Source organism: Narcine bancroftii, chromosome 3, assembly GCF_036971445.1.
Source record: "Narcine bancroftii isolate sNarBan1 chromosome 3, sNarBan1.hap1, whole genome shotgun sequence".
Taxonomy (NCBI): Eukaryota; Metazoa; Chordata; class Chondrichthyes; order Torpediniformes; family Narcinidae; genus Narcine; species Narcine bancroftii.
This window is the reverse complement of record NC_091471.1, coordinates 99,732,554-99,746,048: the sequence shown is the minus strand read 5'-3', so window position 1 is coordinate 99,746,048 and position 13,495 is coordinate 99,732,554. Positions and strand designations below refer to the sequence as shown.

Genomic DNA, 13,495 nt, shown 5'->3' with positions numbered 1-13,495 from the left:
AAATGTTATCTTTTCTAGAGGAATACAAGTTTTCATTTCAATATGCCATCTTTTCATACTTAAAATCAAATCAGATTTCCATGTAATAGCTAAACATTTTTTTAGAAACAGCCAAAGCCAAACGTAAAAATTCAATTTGATACATAGTCAATTTCAACCCTAAGGCAATCGATTTAATATCCCTTAATAAAAATATCAAATGGATCAAATGGTAATGTTGATGGGTACTTCGCAGAAAGGAAAGATGGTTAAGATATTTATGATTTTAAAGGATGAGGCTAATGTATTTTGTTGGAAGCAAGAACACTAGTTTGGTTTAAGCTGGATGAGTCAAAGGAAATTTAGATTATTGAGTGAGAGTTCAGCATTTGAAAAGGAACAAAAGCAGATGATTGTTGTGAAATAGAAAATTATTAATCATTTTATAAACTCTCTAGATATATTTTTAAAAAAGTAAATATTTTTATTCAATCTTATTTTGGCCTTGGCAAATCAATATGGGTGCTTTTCCAAATCAACACAATTAATTTGTCCAAACCCACATTGATCTTAAGAGCCTCTTTAAAGTCTCCCTCAGTCTTCACATATAATAATCTAAGTCTCTCTGATCAAAATTATAATGTAAGTAATTTGTCAGGACGATATCTGCTAAAAGAAACTATGTGAAAAATAGTTTATTTGTATAGTAGTGTGCTTTGCTGACACAAAATTAATATGCAATGTGGCTTGCATGCATGTGCATCTTTCTGCCTAGAATCTAACAAGTGTGATTCTTCACTGTTTGTGCCAGAGTCATGTAACTTAACCTATCTTTATGTTTTGATGCCTGCAATGTAATCCCATGCAGCCACACTTCCTCGAAAAGAGAGTGCTGTCAAACAGGATCTAGAAAGTGAGTATTGCTTCTTTGTCGTGTTGCTGCCCTACTACTCTAAATAAAGTCATCACAACAAGATCAATTGTTTCCTGATATTGTAACAATTTACACTTTCACCTTACTAATATGGAGGTTTGCATACTCAATTTAAAGTCATCATTAAGACAAAGTTGATTGTCTTAAGAATATGTATTAAATGCTATTCTTATTTGCATAATGAAAAATTTGGCATTTTAAAATATGGTGAATGATTTCAATCCAGGCACTCCACTTTCCACCCATATAAGCTTATCTACCTGGAAGTGCACATTACCTTTGCAACATGGTATGGCATTTTGCAAACATATATTTTGTGTGTCTTGCAATAATCTTGCATGAAATGAATAAACTAATTGCAGCTCCTGGTAATTACGTGTTATAAATTGACACTTGATACCAGTGGAAAAGAAAAAGTTACAATTTTAGATGTTGACGTTTTCATTTGAAGGCTGATGGAATAATGTAAGAATCTGCAGGCATTGTAACTTTCTCACAATCAACTAGAAGCATGTAATAACCAGTTAATGGTTAAAACAGGCATGTATTTTTCATTTTTAAACAAAACTTTGTTCCAAAATACCTGGAAAAAAAATCATTTCTTTGCGCATTCTATTTTAGAGGTTTAGAGCACATATTGGTACAGTGTTAAATAATGCAAAACAATTTTTTTCATTTGACAGTTGTATTTGATTATTAAACATGTATTTTGAGTATTTCATGAATTTATCACTAAATTTGGATTGTTCTGGATCTTCTTACTATTCTAATAGTGAAAATTTTAGGAGTTAATGAGTGTTCGTATGTTTTACGGCTAGCGGTGTCTCGTTGAATTGAAAAGAGGGTTGGTGCGAGAACGCAGCCTTGCTTCACGCCATTGTTAATGGAGAAGGGTTCAGAGAGCTCATTGCTGTATCTGACCCAACCTTGTTGGTTTTCGTGCAGTTGGATAACCATGTTGAGGAACATGGGGGGCATCCGAGGCGCTCTAGTATTTGCCAAAGCCCTTTCCTACTCACGGTGTCGAAGGCTTTGGTGAGGTCAACAGAGGTGATGTAGAGTCCTTTGTTTTGTTCTCTGCACTTTTCTTGGAGCTGTCTGAGGGCAAAGACCATGTCAGTAGTTCCTCTGTTTGCGCGAAAGCCGCACTGTGATTCTGGGAGAACATTTTCGGCGACACTAGGTATTAAAGTCCAGGAACAGTAAAGCCCCCAGAAAGAGGTTCAATGTTGGAAACTTGCAGTCAGACAAAGTGAGAGGAAACTTCCAGGCAAACCTCAAAGCAAAGCTCGAGGATGCAATCCGTCTCACAGACTCGTCCCCTGAAACCCTCTGGGATCATCTGAAGACTGCCATACTGCAAACCACTGAAGAGGTACTGGGCTTCTCCTCCAGGAAAAACAAGGACTGGTTCGACGAAAACAACCAGGAAATCCAGGAGCTGCTGGCAAAGAAGCGAGCTGCCCACCAGGCTCACCTTGCAAAGCCGTCCTGGCCAGAGAAGAAACGAGCCTTCCGTCGCGCATGCAGCCATCTTCAGCGCAAACTCCGGGAGATCCAAAATGAGTGGTGGACTAGCCTCGCCAAACGAACCCAGCTCAGCACGGACATTGGCGACTTCAGGGGTTTTTACGAGGCTCTAAAGGCTGTGTACGGCCCCTCACCCCAAGTCCAAAACCCGCTGCGCAGCTCTGACGGCAAAGTCCTCCTCAGCGACAAGATCTCCATCCTCAGAACACTTCCAATCTCTTTTCAGTGCCAACCGCTCAGTCCAAGAATCCGCCCTGCTCCAGCTCCCTCAACATCCCTTAAGGCTAGAGCTGGATGAGGTCCTCACCCGGGAAGGCTGAAAACAACAACTGAAAAGTGGCAAAGCAGCAGGTATGGATGGAATCCCCCCCAGAGGTCTGGAAGGCTGGCGGCAAAACTCTGCATGCCAAACTGCATGAGTTTTTCAAGCTCTGCTGGGACCAAGGAAAGCTGCCTTAGGACCTTCGTGATGCCATCATCATCACCCTGTACAAAAACAAAGGCGAGAAATCAGACTGCTCAAACTACAGGGGAATCACGCTGCTCTCCATTGCAGACAAAATCTTCGCTAGGATGGACTTTGGCTTGAAGTGAAGGTTGAGCTTGCAGCGAACCAGCCGGTGGTCAGTGTGGCATTCCGCACTGGCCATGACCCTGGTGTGGAGCACATCTCGTTTGTCTCTTTCTCGCACCAGGACGTAGTCCAGGAGGTGCCAGTGTTTGGATCGGGGATGCATCCAGGTAGTCTTCAGGCTGTCCCTCTGCTGAAAAAGGGTGTTTGTAATGACAAGCCGCTGTTCTGCGCAGAGCTCCAACAGGAGGCGCCCGTTGTTGCACTTGCCGACACCATGCTTGCCCAGGATTCCTGGCCAGGTTTCTGAGTCTTTGCCGAAGCGAGCATTGAAGTCGCCAAGGATGACAACCTTGTCGGCTGTAGGGGTGCGTTGAATGAGGTTGCGCAGATCAGTGTAGAACTTGTCCTTTTCTGCTGCTTCCGCCTGGAGGGTTGGAGCATAGACACTGATGAGGGTGATGCGACACTTGTTTTGAAGGGGGAGTTGCATGGACATGATCCGGTCTGAGTTGCCTGTCGGGAGGTTTTCGAGTTTGGAGGCAATGGAGTTCTTGACCATGAAGCCTACACCAAATAGGCATTATTCATCCATAGGCTTGCCAGACCAGTAGAGTGTGCAGCCCGCGCCGCATTCTTGGAGGCTGCCTACAACTGCAAGGCGGACTTCACTGAGAGCGGCTATGTCGATGTCAAGTCTGAGGAGTTCATGTGCAATGAGGGCAGACCGACGTTCAGGTCGGTGTTCCAGCATGCTAGCTTGAGTTTATGAGCATCTTTTGAGGGGGAGGACGTGGAGGGGGAGGACGTGGACCTGTCCTCGGGCCTGCGCAAAGGAGCTTTAAGGTGGAGTGCAGTGTGCGCAGTACTGGCCCCACCCTTTACACCCATGGTTCGTGTGCCGTGGCCAAGCAAGCTGGGACGTGGCAGCGAGGTCCTTGGGTCGGGGCCGCTGCTGCCTTCCCTGTGCCCGGACCGGGGCCGCTGCCTCCTTCTTTCTGCCCGGACCGGGGTCTCCGCCTGCCTCACTCTACCGAGGCCGGGGCCGCCGCCTCCCCCTCGCTTTTGCCCGGATCGGGGCTGCCACCACCTACCTTCTGCTCGGACTGGGGCCGGGGCCGCCACCGCCTACCCTCTGCCCGGACCGGGGCCGCCGCTGCCTTCCAGTTACACCTCAGTTACACAGCAGTAAGAAAGGGTGCGACTCGGTTAACCCCGTCAGAATCCAACCGGGTCCCTGACCTACCTCAGAGGTAGTTAGAGAACCCAATTAAACTTACCTAGGCCATGTCCACAGGTGATTTGCGACCAGGTATGGTCCGACCTAGGAGGGGAGGCAGGCCCCTCCAGCCCGGGTAAGAATCCTGCATAGGAGAAGGCCACTCCGTTATAAAACGTTGAATAATAATGCTCCACCAAAAGCCAAGTTTTAAACTGTACAAGACAAAAATATGTCTAAAACATTTAAATTGAAGAAAATGAAATATGGGATCCCACCACCAGACACAACTTCCCATCCCCTCTTCACTTTCCCTTCCTCCCTGTGACTACAAAAATGCTACACGCGCCCTCATACCTCCTCCATCATCACTATTCAGGGCCACAAACACTTCACTTGTGAATCTGTAAAGATTAACTACTGCATCTGGTGCTACCGATACAGCCTCAGTTACTGGGAAGACTGGACACAGATCAGGAGCACCTTCATTGATCACTGCAACATCAAGATCCTCTTGGTAGCGAACCGCTTCAATTCCACACCCTATTGCCATATTGACATATCTGTTCATGGCTTTGTGTACTGCCATGTTGATGCTACCTGCAGATTGGAAGGTACCAATTTCTGTTAACTCCCTTAACTGGTCTCTTTCTTTCCTTCATTGTTCTGTCACCCTTCCTCCAATTCCTCACCCTATTATCTTCCTTTTCCTATTGGAGAGGTATATTCCTTAACATTCAGCTCTCTCCCCCATCATTTCTCAGTTTCTTTCTCTTCTATCCTCCCACCTGAATTCACCTATTACCTCTTATCTGTTTGCATGTGTTTCTTTCTCCTTCTCCTCCCCATTTTCTCCCCTCCCCCAAACCTTTTTATTCAGGCGTCTGCCTGATTTTCAACACTCAGAAGAAGGCCTAGGGCATGAATCGTCAACTGCCTTTTATTTTCTATGGATGCTTCAGGATCGACTGAGCTTTCCTAACACATTTGTGTCCAGGGTGTGACAGATTATGTTGTGTTTGTATTGTATATAGATATGTTTTTGGGAGATAAATTGGGCTAAGTTTTTTAGTGTAGGTCACATACAAACACTTCAAAACAGATCTCATTTAAAATACTGGAACTCTGCTCAAGGGTGGCTCCTGGGGCCTTTGCAAAAACTTTGGAGAGTGCCCAAGAGACTTCATTAATGATTTTTGTTTTGAAAAGCAACAAATGAAAGAGATCAGAGGAGTAGTTCGGAGCCGCAGGCTGTCTGGAGTGCAGCTTGATGTTCTTAGAGGGTCATGCGGTTTTGAAAGTAGAGAGAATCAAAAAGGCTTTTTCTCTGAGTGAGAGAGCGAGAGAGAGTTCAGTTTTGAAGTTTTACAGTTCAGCAGCTGCAAATGGGACTGGACAGGACAGGCTGGCAAGCTTGTAGAAAAAAATCACATTTTGAAGACTGGTTGGAAGTGCTTAGTTCTACCTGATCAAAGCCCTTGTGAGTCATACAAGAGGAGAGGACTGGCTGCGTAATGTTCCACTTAAAATAAGAGAAAAAAAAGGAACTCTGTGGTGACCTGAAAAAAAGAGGTTATCATCTGGAAAACCCTGATGGGGCAAGTTTCTTTGGAAAGAAACTGAAATGGATGATTAAAAAGGATCAGTTTGTGTCTCAGAACAACCAATCTCTCTATGAAAACCGACAAGAACCTTCCTGAGCAGTAACCATTTAACTTTGAAGCACCAAACCCTGATGAACTTCATAAATGTTAAATTCTGTGCACAATATAAGAATTGCCTGCAACCAGTAAATTTGAAGGAATGAGAAGTGAGATTGGACTGAATCAAAGAACTTTTCTAAACTACACACACATTACTCACACGTGAGCTTAGAATTAGAGGGGGTTTAAGTTAGGTTAGTTAAGTTAATAGTAATAAGATAAAGTTTGATCCTGTTTTCATGTTTGAAGATAATTAAAAGCAACTTTTGTTTAAGTAACTATTTGTGATGGTGAATATCTATTGCTGCTGGGTTTTGGGGTCCTCTGGGCTCGTAACAAGGGTTAGTAGGTTAATTGGTCGCATGGGAGTACTTGGGAGGTGCAGGTTGTGGGCCAGAAAGGCCTGTTACCGTGCTGTATCTTTAAATTAAGACTGAACTTATTTGATGTTGAATATACCCCAAAGAATCTTTTTTTTATCACACTGTTATTAATTAAAATGTATTAGAGGCTTGCTAAATTTCAATGAAATTTCAGAAGAGGTGGCATGATTTTGCAGATGAATCTTAACTAACATTGACATTTTGTTAACCCACATTCTCAATACAGCAGGCCAGACATACACCTGTATTTCTCTGCAAATTATTGCTATTGCTAAGAACCATGCCCACAGTAATCATTATAAAGTGGTCATGTCCCCTGTATTGGAGAAAGGTTTTTTAAAAAAAAAATACTGATGATATTGAAGAAAAGGATCAAAATATTTTGTCATCAATAACAAGTTTGAAAGTGGAGAATGTTCCATTTGCATGTAATGGTGTTGATGGGGAGCTGGAACTGACACTGCAGAGAACCTGTGAGGGTTATTTCAGCCAAGTGATGCCACAGTGTTATGAAATTTGAGTATGCTTGTTTTTATATTTCATGTTTTTTTTTAAAAACAACTCCACTTGTCTTTTTGCATGCATTCAACACAATATCCAGATCATATTTTTCTATTTTAATAAACAAGGTCATTAAGCTCAGGTTTTGGCTCTTACACTAATCACTTGAGTCAAATGGCTTTAAGTGTTCAAGCCCTATTGCAGAGACCTGAATACATAATCTACATTCAATCTCTAATGCAATACTGAGGAACGCTGCAATGCTGACATGTCACCTTTACAATGAGATGTTAAACTAAAGCTTCATTTATCATTTTAAATGCAAATTATCAGATGGCTCCATCTTTTTAAAAAGGGAAGGAAGTTCTTCAAACATAGCAGTACAGAATATCTCTATCCTTGTGAATCTCCAAAATAAATTATCCACTACTGTGTCACTTCATGATTTTTCTGAGTGCAAGTTTATCATCCTGTTTTTTTTTATATTATGTAACATTTGGCATGAAGTGTTTTCAGCTGTGTTCATGCAAGTTCCTTTTTAACCAGATATAAATATAGAGCACATATTGCTGCTTTATTTTTAGACTAGTAGTTAAATCTTGTGCTGGAACAAAGTGAAGCATCAATGAGAATGGATTTCTATTCGAATTATCACCACTGATAAATACTTAATTTGAAACACTCTGAATTTATAATCTAACAAAATCATAATAAAATGTCTTTCAGTTAATGAAAGAGATCATTAAGACCACACTGTGATCACTAAAATATGCACTGTAGGACTTCACGACAAACATAAGGTCTTGAACAGAGGTGAAAGTAACCTGATCCAGATTGGTGCAGCACATGGTTAAAAAAAGTTATCAACACTACGCAATATGACCTGGACCAATAAGAAATTAAAGTTTCTTTCACACCTGGTTTTAATATCTTTCAGTCCTACTGAAATGAGAGAACATAGTTTTAAAATAATGTTTGCATTTCTGAATCTTAAACAGTGTTATTAAAACTAGTTAATACATTTCTCAGCACTCTTCCCAAATTAGCTTTTGGCAACTTGAAGTACAATGATCTTAATGCTTGCACCCATAGAGAACTATTTAGAAAATGTTCAAACTGGTGAACTATTAGTCACTAGGAAGAGAAATATACCTTAAAAAATCTTGGTTGTTTTCTCAAACCAGGATGAAGGATTAGTGTTATATTCCAATGTGCTGTGTCTTTAATATTGCATTTTTCTTTTGTTTTACTTTGCCTCAAGCTCCATGGACACAGCTGCTTCCCACCAGCCTGTCAATTCTTCTTTTAATTTTGAGGTTTCTATTTTTTTGTTTGAAACTACTCAAATTAATTTGTCTTTATGTTTGCATTTCTCAAAAGTATCTGTTGGTTTTTTTTTCAAGACAAGCTTCCTATACAGACGCTGATAAAGATTATATTTTTGTATGGATACACAGATTGGTGTCATTCTTTAGAAGTATCATTACACTGTCATTTTTATTTCTTTTGTATATAAAGATTATGCCAAGTTAGGAGAAGAGCTGGCCATGGTAATGCCACCATGCTTATGGAAGGAATTGACACATAGAGTGTGAATCTCTGGATGCTGGGGAACTCCTTTGATCTTGCACAAAAATATTCTATTTTTGCTTCTTCATGAAAATTTGAAAAAATCTGCTGGTGTTGGAAATCATAATCATAACAGAAAATGCTGGAAATACTCAACCAGTCAAGCAGCATCTGTGGAAACAGAACCAGGGTTGATGATTACCTCACAGGAATCCTGGCCTCATTTTATCAGAGATATTTCCTTTGTCCTATGCTGCCCTTGGAACCCATTCTGCAACTTGAAACCAACTTGGTTTCCCTCGAAGGAAGTTCTGATGCTCTGCATCTCAGTTTCTGTTTCTACAGATTCTGCCTGACCTGAGTGTTTCCAGCGGTTTCTGTGTTTATTTTATTTTTTATCAATTAAATATTTTAAACTCTGGTAAATATTAAGGAAGGAGGCATATTGGGTTTGTAAATTTAAAAACAACAGTATTTTTCAACATACAAGTAGTGGAACACCATCATGGGTTAGTCATACTGCAAATTATCTGAATGGAATTTCTTCAAGTTTTACTCGTTGGTGCTTTTAATTTTGGTCTGATGATTTTACACATTTGCAATAAAAATGATGTAAGTAAACTACTAAACAGTTAATATTGTCTTGAAATAACTTTCTTATATCTGAGATTTTTTTCCGTTAATGCTCAGAAAATTATATACTATTTTTATATAATAAAATAGAATTTTATATAATATTATAAAGCTATCATAACTTTTTAAATAGCTGGATGAGCATTTATTCGTGTTGAACAACCTTGTGCCACCAGTTATTAGATTAAATTATCCTCTGATTTTTATGAAAATCAAAACACTGAATTTCAAGGTCTGCTATTCTAACCATAAAACTGAAGTGTAATATTACTGCTACTAATTTAGATTTATTGGACTACAGGTCTTCATGGAAGTTCTGGAAAACTTACAGGTTCTACCTCAAGCCTAAACAAACTGTCTGTTCAGGGATCAGGAAATCGTCGTTCTCAATCATCCTCACTGCTTGATATGGGAAACATGTCTGCTTCAGATCTTGATGTCGCTGATCGAACCAAATTTGACAAGGTATATTAGATAGCTAGCTAATGTTTTGAATATCCAGTTTCTCAGCAGTTGGTGTACTATTTGATCCCGCAATCAGCATCTGTGTGCCGTTATTTAAAAAATATTATGAGATACTTCTGTTGAAGGGCTCTTGTGTTAACAGCCTGAAAAAATGGTATTTATATAGCTCATTATATAGCTCCTGAATTCAGAAATTGTTTTCATATCCATGACTTCTATTAATGAGAGGAAATCAAAATACTCAATTTGTTTTCAATCCAAAATGGCCTATATTTACAAGAATAAGATAATTAAAACAAAATCTACTAAATATGGTCCATGATTTATCAACAAAAAACTACAGTGATGGCTGTAAGTAGAAAATAAAAACAAAAATGCTGGAAATGTATGAAGGTCAAAGCCTTGAAATATTAAATGATTCCCACGCCATCAGCATTGCTAGGTCTGAGTATTCAGTGGCATGTTTGGCATTTCACAGACATCTCAACCTTGTTCAAGATTAATTTTAAATACTTTTGTTTTGGATATGTAACAGTGCACAATATATTGTTCCAACTTTGTAGGTATTTTGCATTGATAAATTAAATGGGCAGATTAAAAATGTAGATATTTGAAACCAACAAATCCATTGTCATGTTTCTTGTTTTTGTAGGGACTGTTGCTTGTGTGGCAAGCTTATTACAATACTGTATATCCAATTGTTATAGGTAGTATGCTATTGACTTCATTAGCTGTAAAGTGTCATTGAATTTCTTGAGGTTGAGAAGTGTGCTATATAAATGTAGCTTTTTATCAATCATCTGGAGATTAATAATCAATCATCAGGTACTTTTGAAATTATATAATAAACCACCACATGATGGCAAAATTTTAACCAGTTATTTTGTAGATAACATAAATCAGTAAACATAGAACATAAATGAATGAATAGTTTTTGTAATGTACAAATGACAGTTTCAGTGAAACCTTTACTTGCTTCAGCTTCCCAGGTACATAAAACACAGAGCAATTTAAGTAAGACTAACACATAAGAAAAATGAAAATTTAATAAATATGAAAGTAAGAGAAGAAGATCGAGACAGAAATAAGTAATAGATATTTGCAGTTGGCCACTAGTGAAAAAAAAATTGTTCTGTCAGTAGTGTGGACTGATCTTTGGTCGTCTTGAAGTTGTGTTATGGTTAGAGTAGTACAGCTCTTCTTGAATTTTGAGATGCTGCGGTTCAGACTTCAGTACCAATGAGAATAGCATGGTGCTGGTAGTTTTTTTATGAGGCAATGTCTTTACCGTTTGGAGTCATTGATTGACTTGTCTACATTCGCTACTTTCTTCCAGCCTCTGCATTCTTGAATTACTAAACCATGCTGTGATGCAACCTGCAACCAGTCAATCTACTTTCCATAGTACACCTGTAGAAGTTTGAAAGTATAGCTATAGTAAATGTAATGAAAATCACATATAATTTTGCAGGAAGAGCTTTCATCAGCCTTATGTATTTGTTTTAATGAACAACTTTCAACTTGAATTTGTCAATTGAAATAATAGGTGCCCTGAAGATAAGCAAAAATTTTCTACACAGAAAAAAATAAAATTGATGATCTTCATATAGTAGGTTAAGTAAATGTGATAGGTATTGTTGAATTCTATGTGAATAACGTGAAGCATAATTGAAAAGATGCAACATGCTTATCCAAAAGTTGGAACTTTAATATGGTTTCTTTTTATTCAGATTTTCGAGCAAGTCTTGAGTGAGTTAGAGCCCCTGTGTTTAGCTGAACAAGACTTCATCAGCAAATTCTTCAAGCTACAACAAAGTCCAGCTTTACCAGGATCAGTTGTGGTATGATATTTGTATATTACATCAGTAAATAAGTTGATCTGTACAATGTGAAGAAATCCTAGCCTAGAGATTGAATGATCGAAGTAAAGGGCGGGCAACCTATGGCCCATGGGCCGGGATCCAAATTTATCTGGCCCGTGATCTTACGTATGCAGGGTGAGGAAATATTAATGAACATCTTAGTGGCATGAACAGTCGTTGTGGACCAAAACAGGGGGAACAGAATGTTCTTGTGGGGGAATTAAGTGGCTCAACACGAATAGTCAATGAAGTCCAAGTTGGTTTTAACAAGCACCGTGGAACCTGCTGAGGGGAGGAAACTCGGGAATCTCCTCTCTTCGCGGCCAGCAGCCTCGATCCAAGGGGTGCGCAATGCATCTGTCAACAGGGGCACAGGTCCAGGGCACTTTAGCCACTGGGAAACCTCATGGGAAGCACAGCCATGAATACCAGCAAGTAAAAAAGAGGGATGAAGAAGAACAAGTGGCACATGTTGTGCCTGAATATCCTGGTAGATGGATGTTGTCACTGCTGCTGCTACCGCCAGAGCGATGGGGCTGAGCGGGGAGGGGGAGTGGATGTAAGTCGAGGGTGAGGGAGGGAGGGTCTGAATGATCGCTGTGTGGCTATAAGCCCACCGTAATATGGGGAAGTTGGTGCGGGGGAAGGATAAACGCGCCACACACCAACTCAACCTTAAAGTCATCTTTACTGGAATGAATTAAAGGCTGGGGCAACTGCTTGATATTAAATGTCAACAGCTCAAACCCCCCCAATTAATTGACTTTATTAGAGTTAAACGCATGTAAACATGTGCGACGTCCATCTTAAAAAGAACAAGATCAGTGCACAAAGTATTTTCCAAGGAATGACCTTGTTCAAATTGAGATGCGGGCTTGCCTCAAGACTTGGGGGATGAGTCACAAGTAGTAGTTGTGGGAAGGTCAAACAGTTGAAAAGAAACAACTCATGAAATTCAGCAAGTGGTGTTTGAAGATAAAATTATTGTATTCATTTTCTTTCACAAAAATGCAGCTAAATTTAGTTTTAATTCTTGCAAAGTGTAAGAAGAAAAACTTGGAGAAATAGAGGGACATTTTGCCATGAATGCAAATCTCTCTGGAGTAACACAGCCTGCTGAGTCATGTGCAAACCTTAGTGGTGGTGTGTGAATGGGAGGAGCTAATCGATTTGAGTTTTCACTGAAATACCAGAAATACATCCTAGTTTTTTTAAAGGAATACAGTTGATTTCATTGCATGAATTTTTTCTGTGGATTATTTTTGATAAATTATCATCAGTTATGTTCTTACATTGCACATTATGTACTTAAAGCAGAGACAATCGAGAACTTAAATTACATAATGTCTATTCTTCAGTATTTATGTAATTTATGGTAGCATCAGTGCCCATCCCTAGTCTAAGTAAAGGTGTGTTAACGAAATAATGCATCATAAGCCAAGAAATAATTTTGGTGGGTCACTGCAAAAGTTCAATAATGTATGAGATCCAAGGTGGTCTTCAAGTTTGTGGTGAGAAGCTGAGATTGTGAGCTGCTGGGCAGCTGGGCACCAAAATTCTTACTTTCTGCAGTCACACAGGTACACAAAATACACCGACAATAAAAGCTAAATTATTACCAAAATATTTCACGAGACAGGAAAAGAAATAATAAATATAAAATGATAATAAATATTCACAGTTGCAACCAGTGGATAAAAAAATGTCACGTTTCAATGGTACAGACAGATCTTTAGATGGTTTTGGCGTAGTTTATGGTTAGGATAATATGGGAAAGTTCAAGAGTGTGATTGGTGTTGGAGGGGGAAAACATTCTTGAACCTGGAGGTAATGGACTTCAGGCCTCTATACATTCTGCCTGCATGTTGCAGTGAGAAGAGATCATAACGAGGGTGATGGGAATCTTTATGATGTTGGCTTCCTTTTTAAGACAGCATCTCACAGAGATGTCTTCAGTACAGACCAATCAACAATCGAAGGGTTAAGGGTAGAGATGCTGTTGTACAGAGTTTGTGAGCTGCTGTGGGGTAAGAAGAAAGATGAGGCAGAGGTAGAGCAGTTGTTGTCATTTTAATATACGACTCAAAAATGATTTGTCACTTTGAATACTGTGGCCTTAATGAAAATTGCAAACTCCAAACAATTT

General features: G+C 39.6%; 1 protein-coding gene and 1 long non-coding RNA gene across 12 annotated transcripts in view; one reads left to right on the top strand and one right to left on the bottom strand.

The window, feature by feature from the left end:
* LOC138757395 (uncharacterized) overlaps window positions 1–13,495 on the bottom strand; it is a 108,796-nt gene that overhangs the window by 29,956 nt on the left and 65,345 nt on the right. The gene's annotated exons all lie outside the window — the stretch shown is intronic.
* exoc1 (exocyst complex component 1) overlaps window positions 1–13,495 on the top strand; it is an 88,984-nt gene that overhangs the window by 55,841 nt on the left and 19,648 nt on the right. For 6 of the 9 annotated variants that reach the window (XM_069924636.1, XM_069924635.1, XM_069924634.1 and 3 more), the window contains 3 exons: window positions 848–892; window positions 9,324–9,487; window positions 11,218–11,328. In XM_069924636.1, the coding sequence (XP_069780737.1) occupies window positions 848–892; window positions 9,324–9,487; window positions 11,218–11,328 (320 nt within the window). The remainder of the gene's footprint in view (window positions 1–847; window positions 893–9,323; window positions 9,488–11,217; window positions 11,329–13,495) is intronic. The other 3 variants (XM_069924638.1, XM_069924637.1, XM_069924632.1) reach the window with 1 other exon arrangement.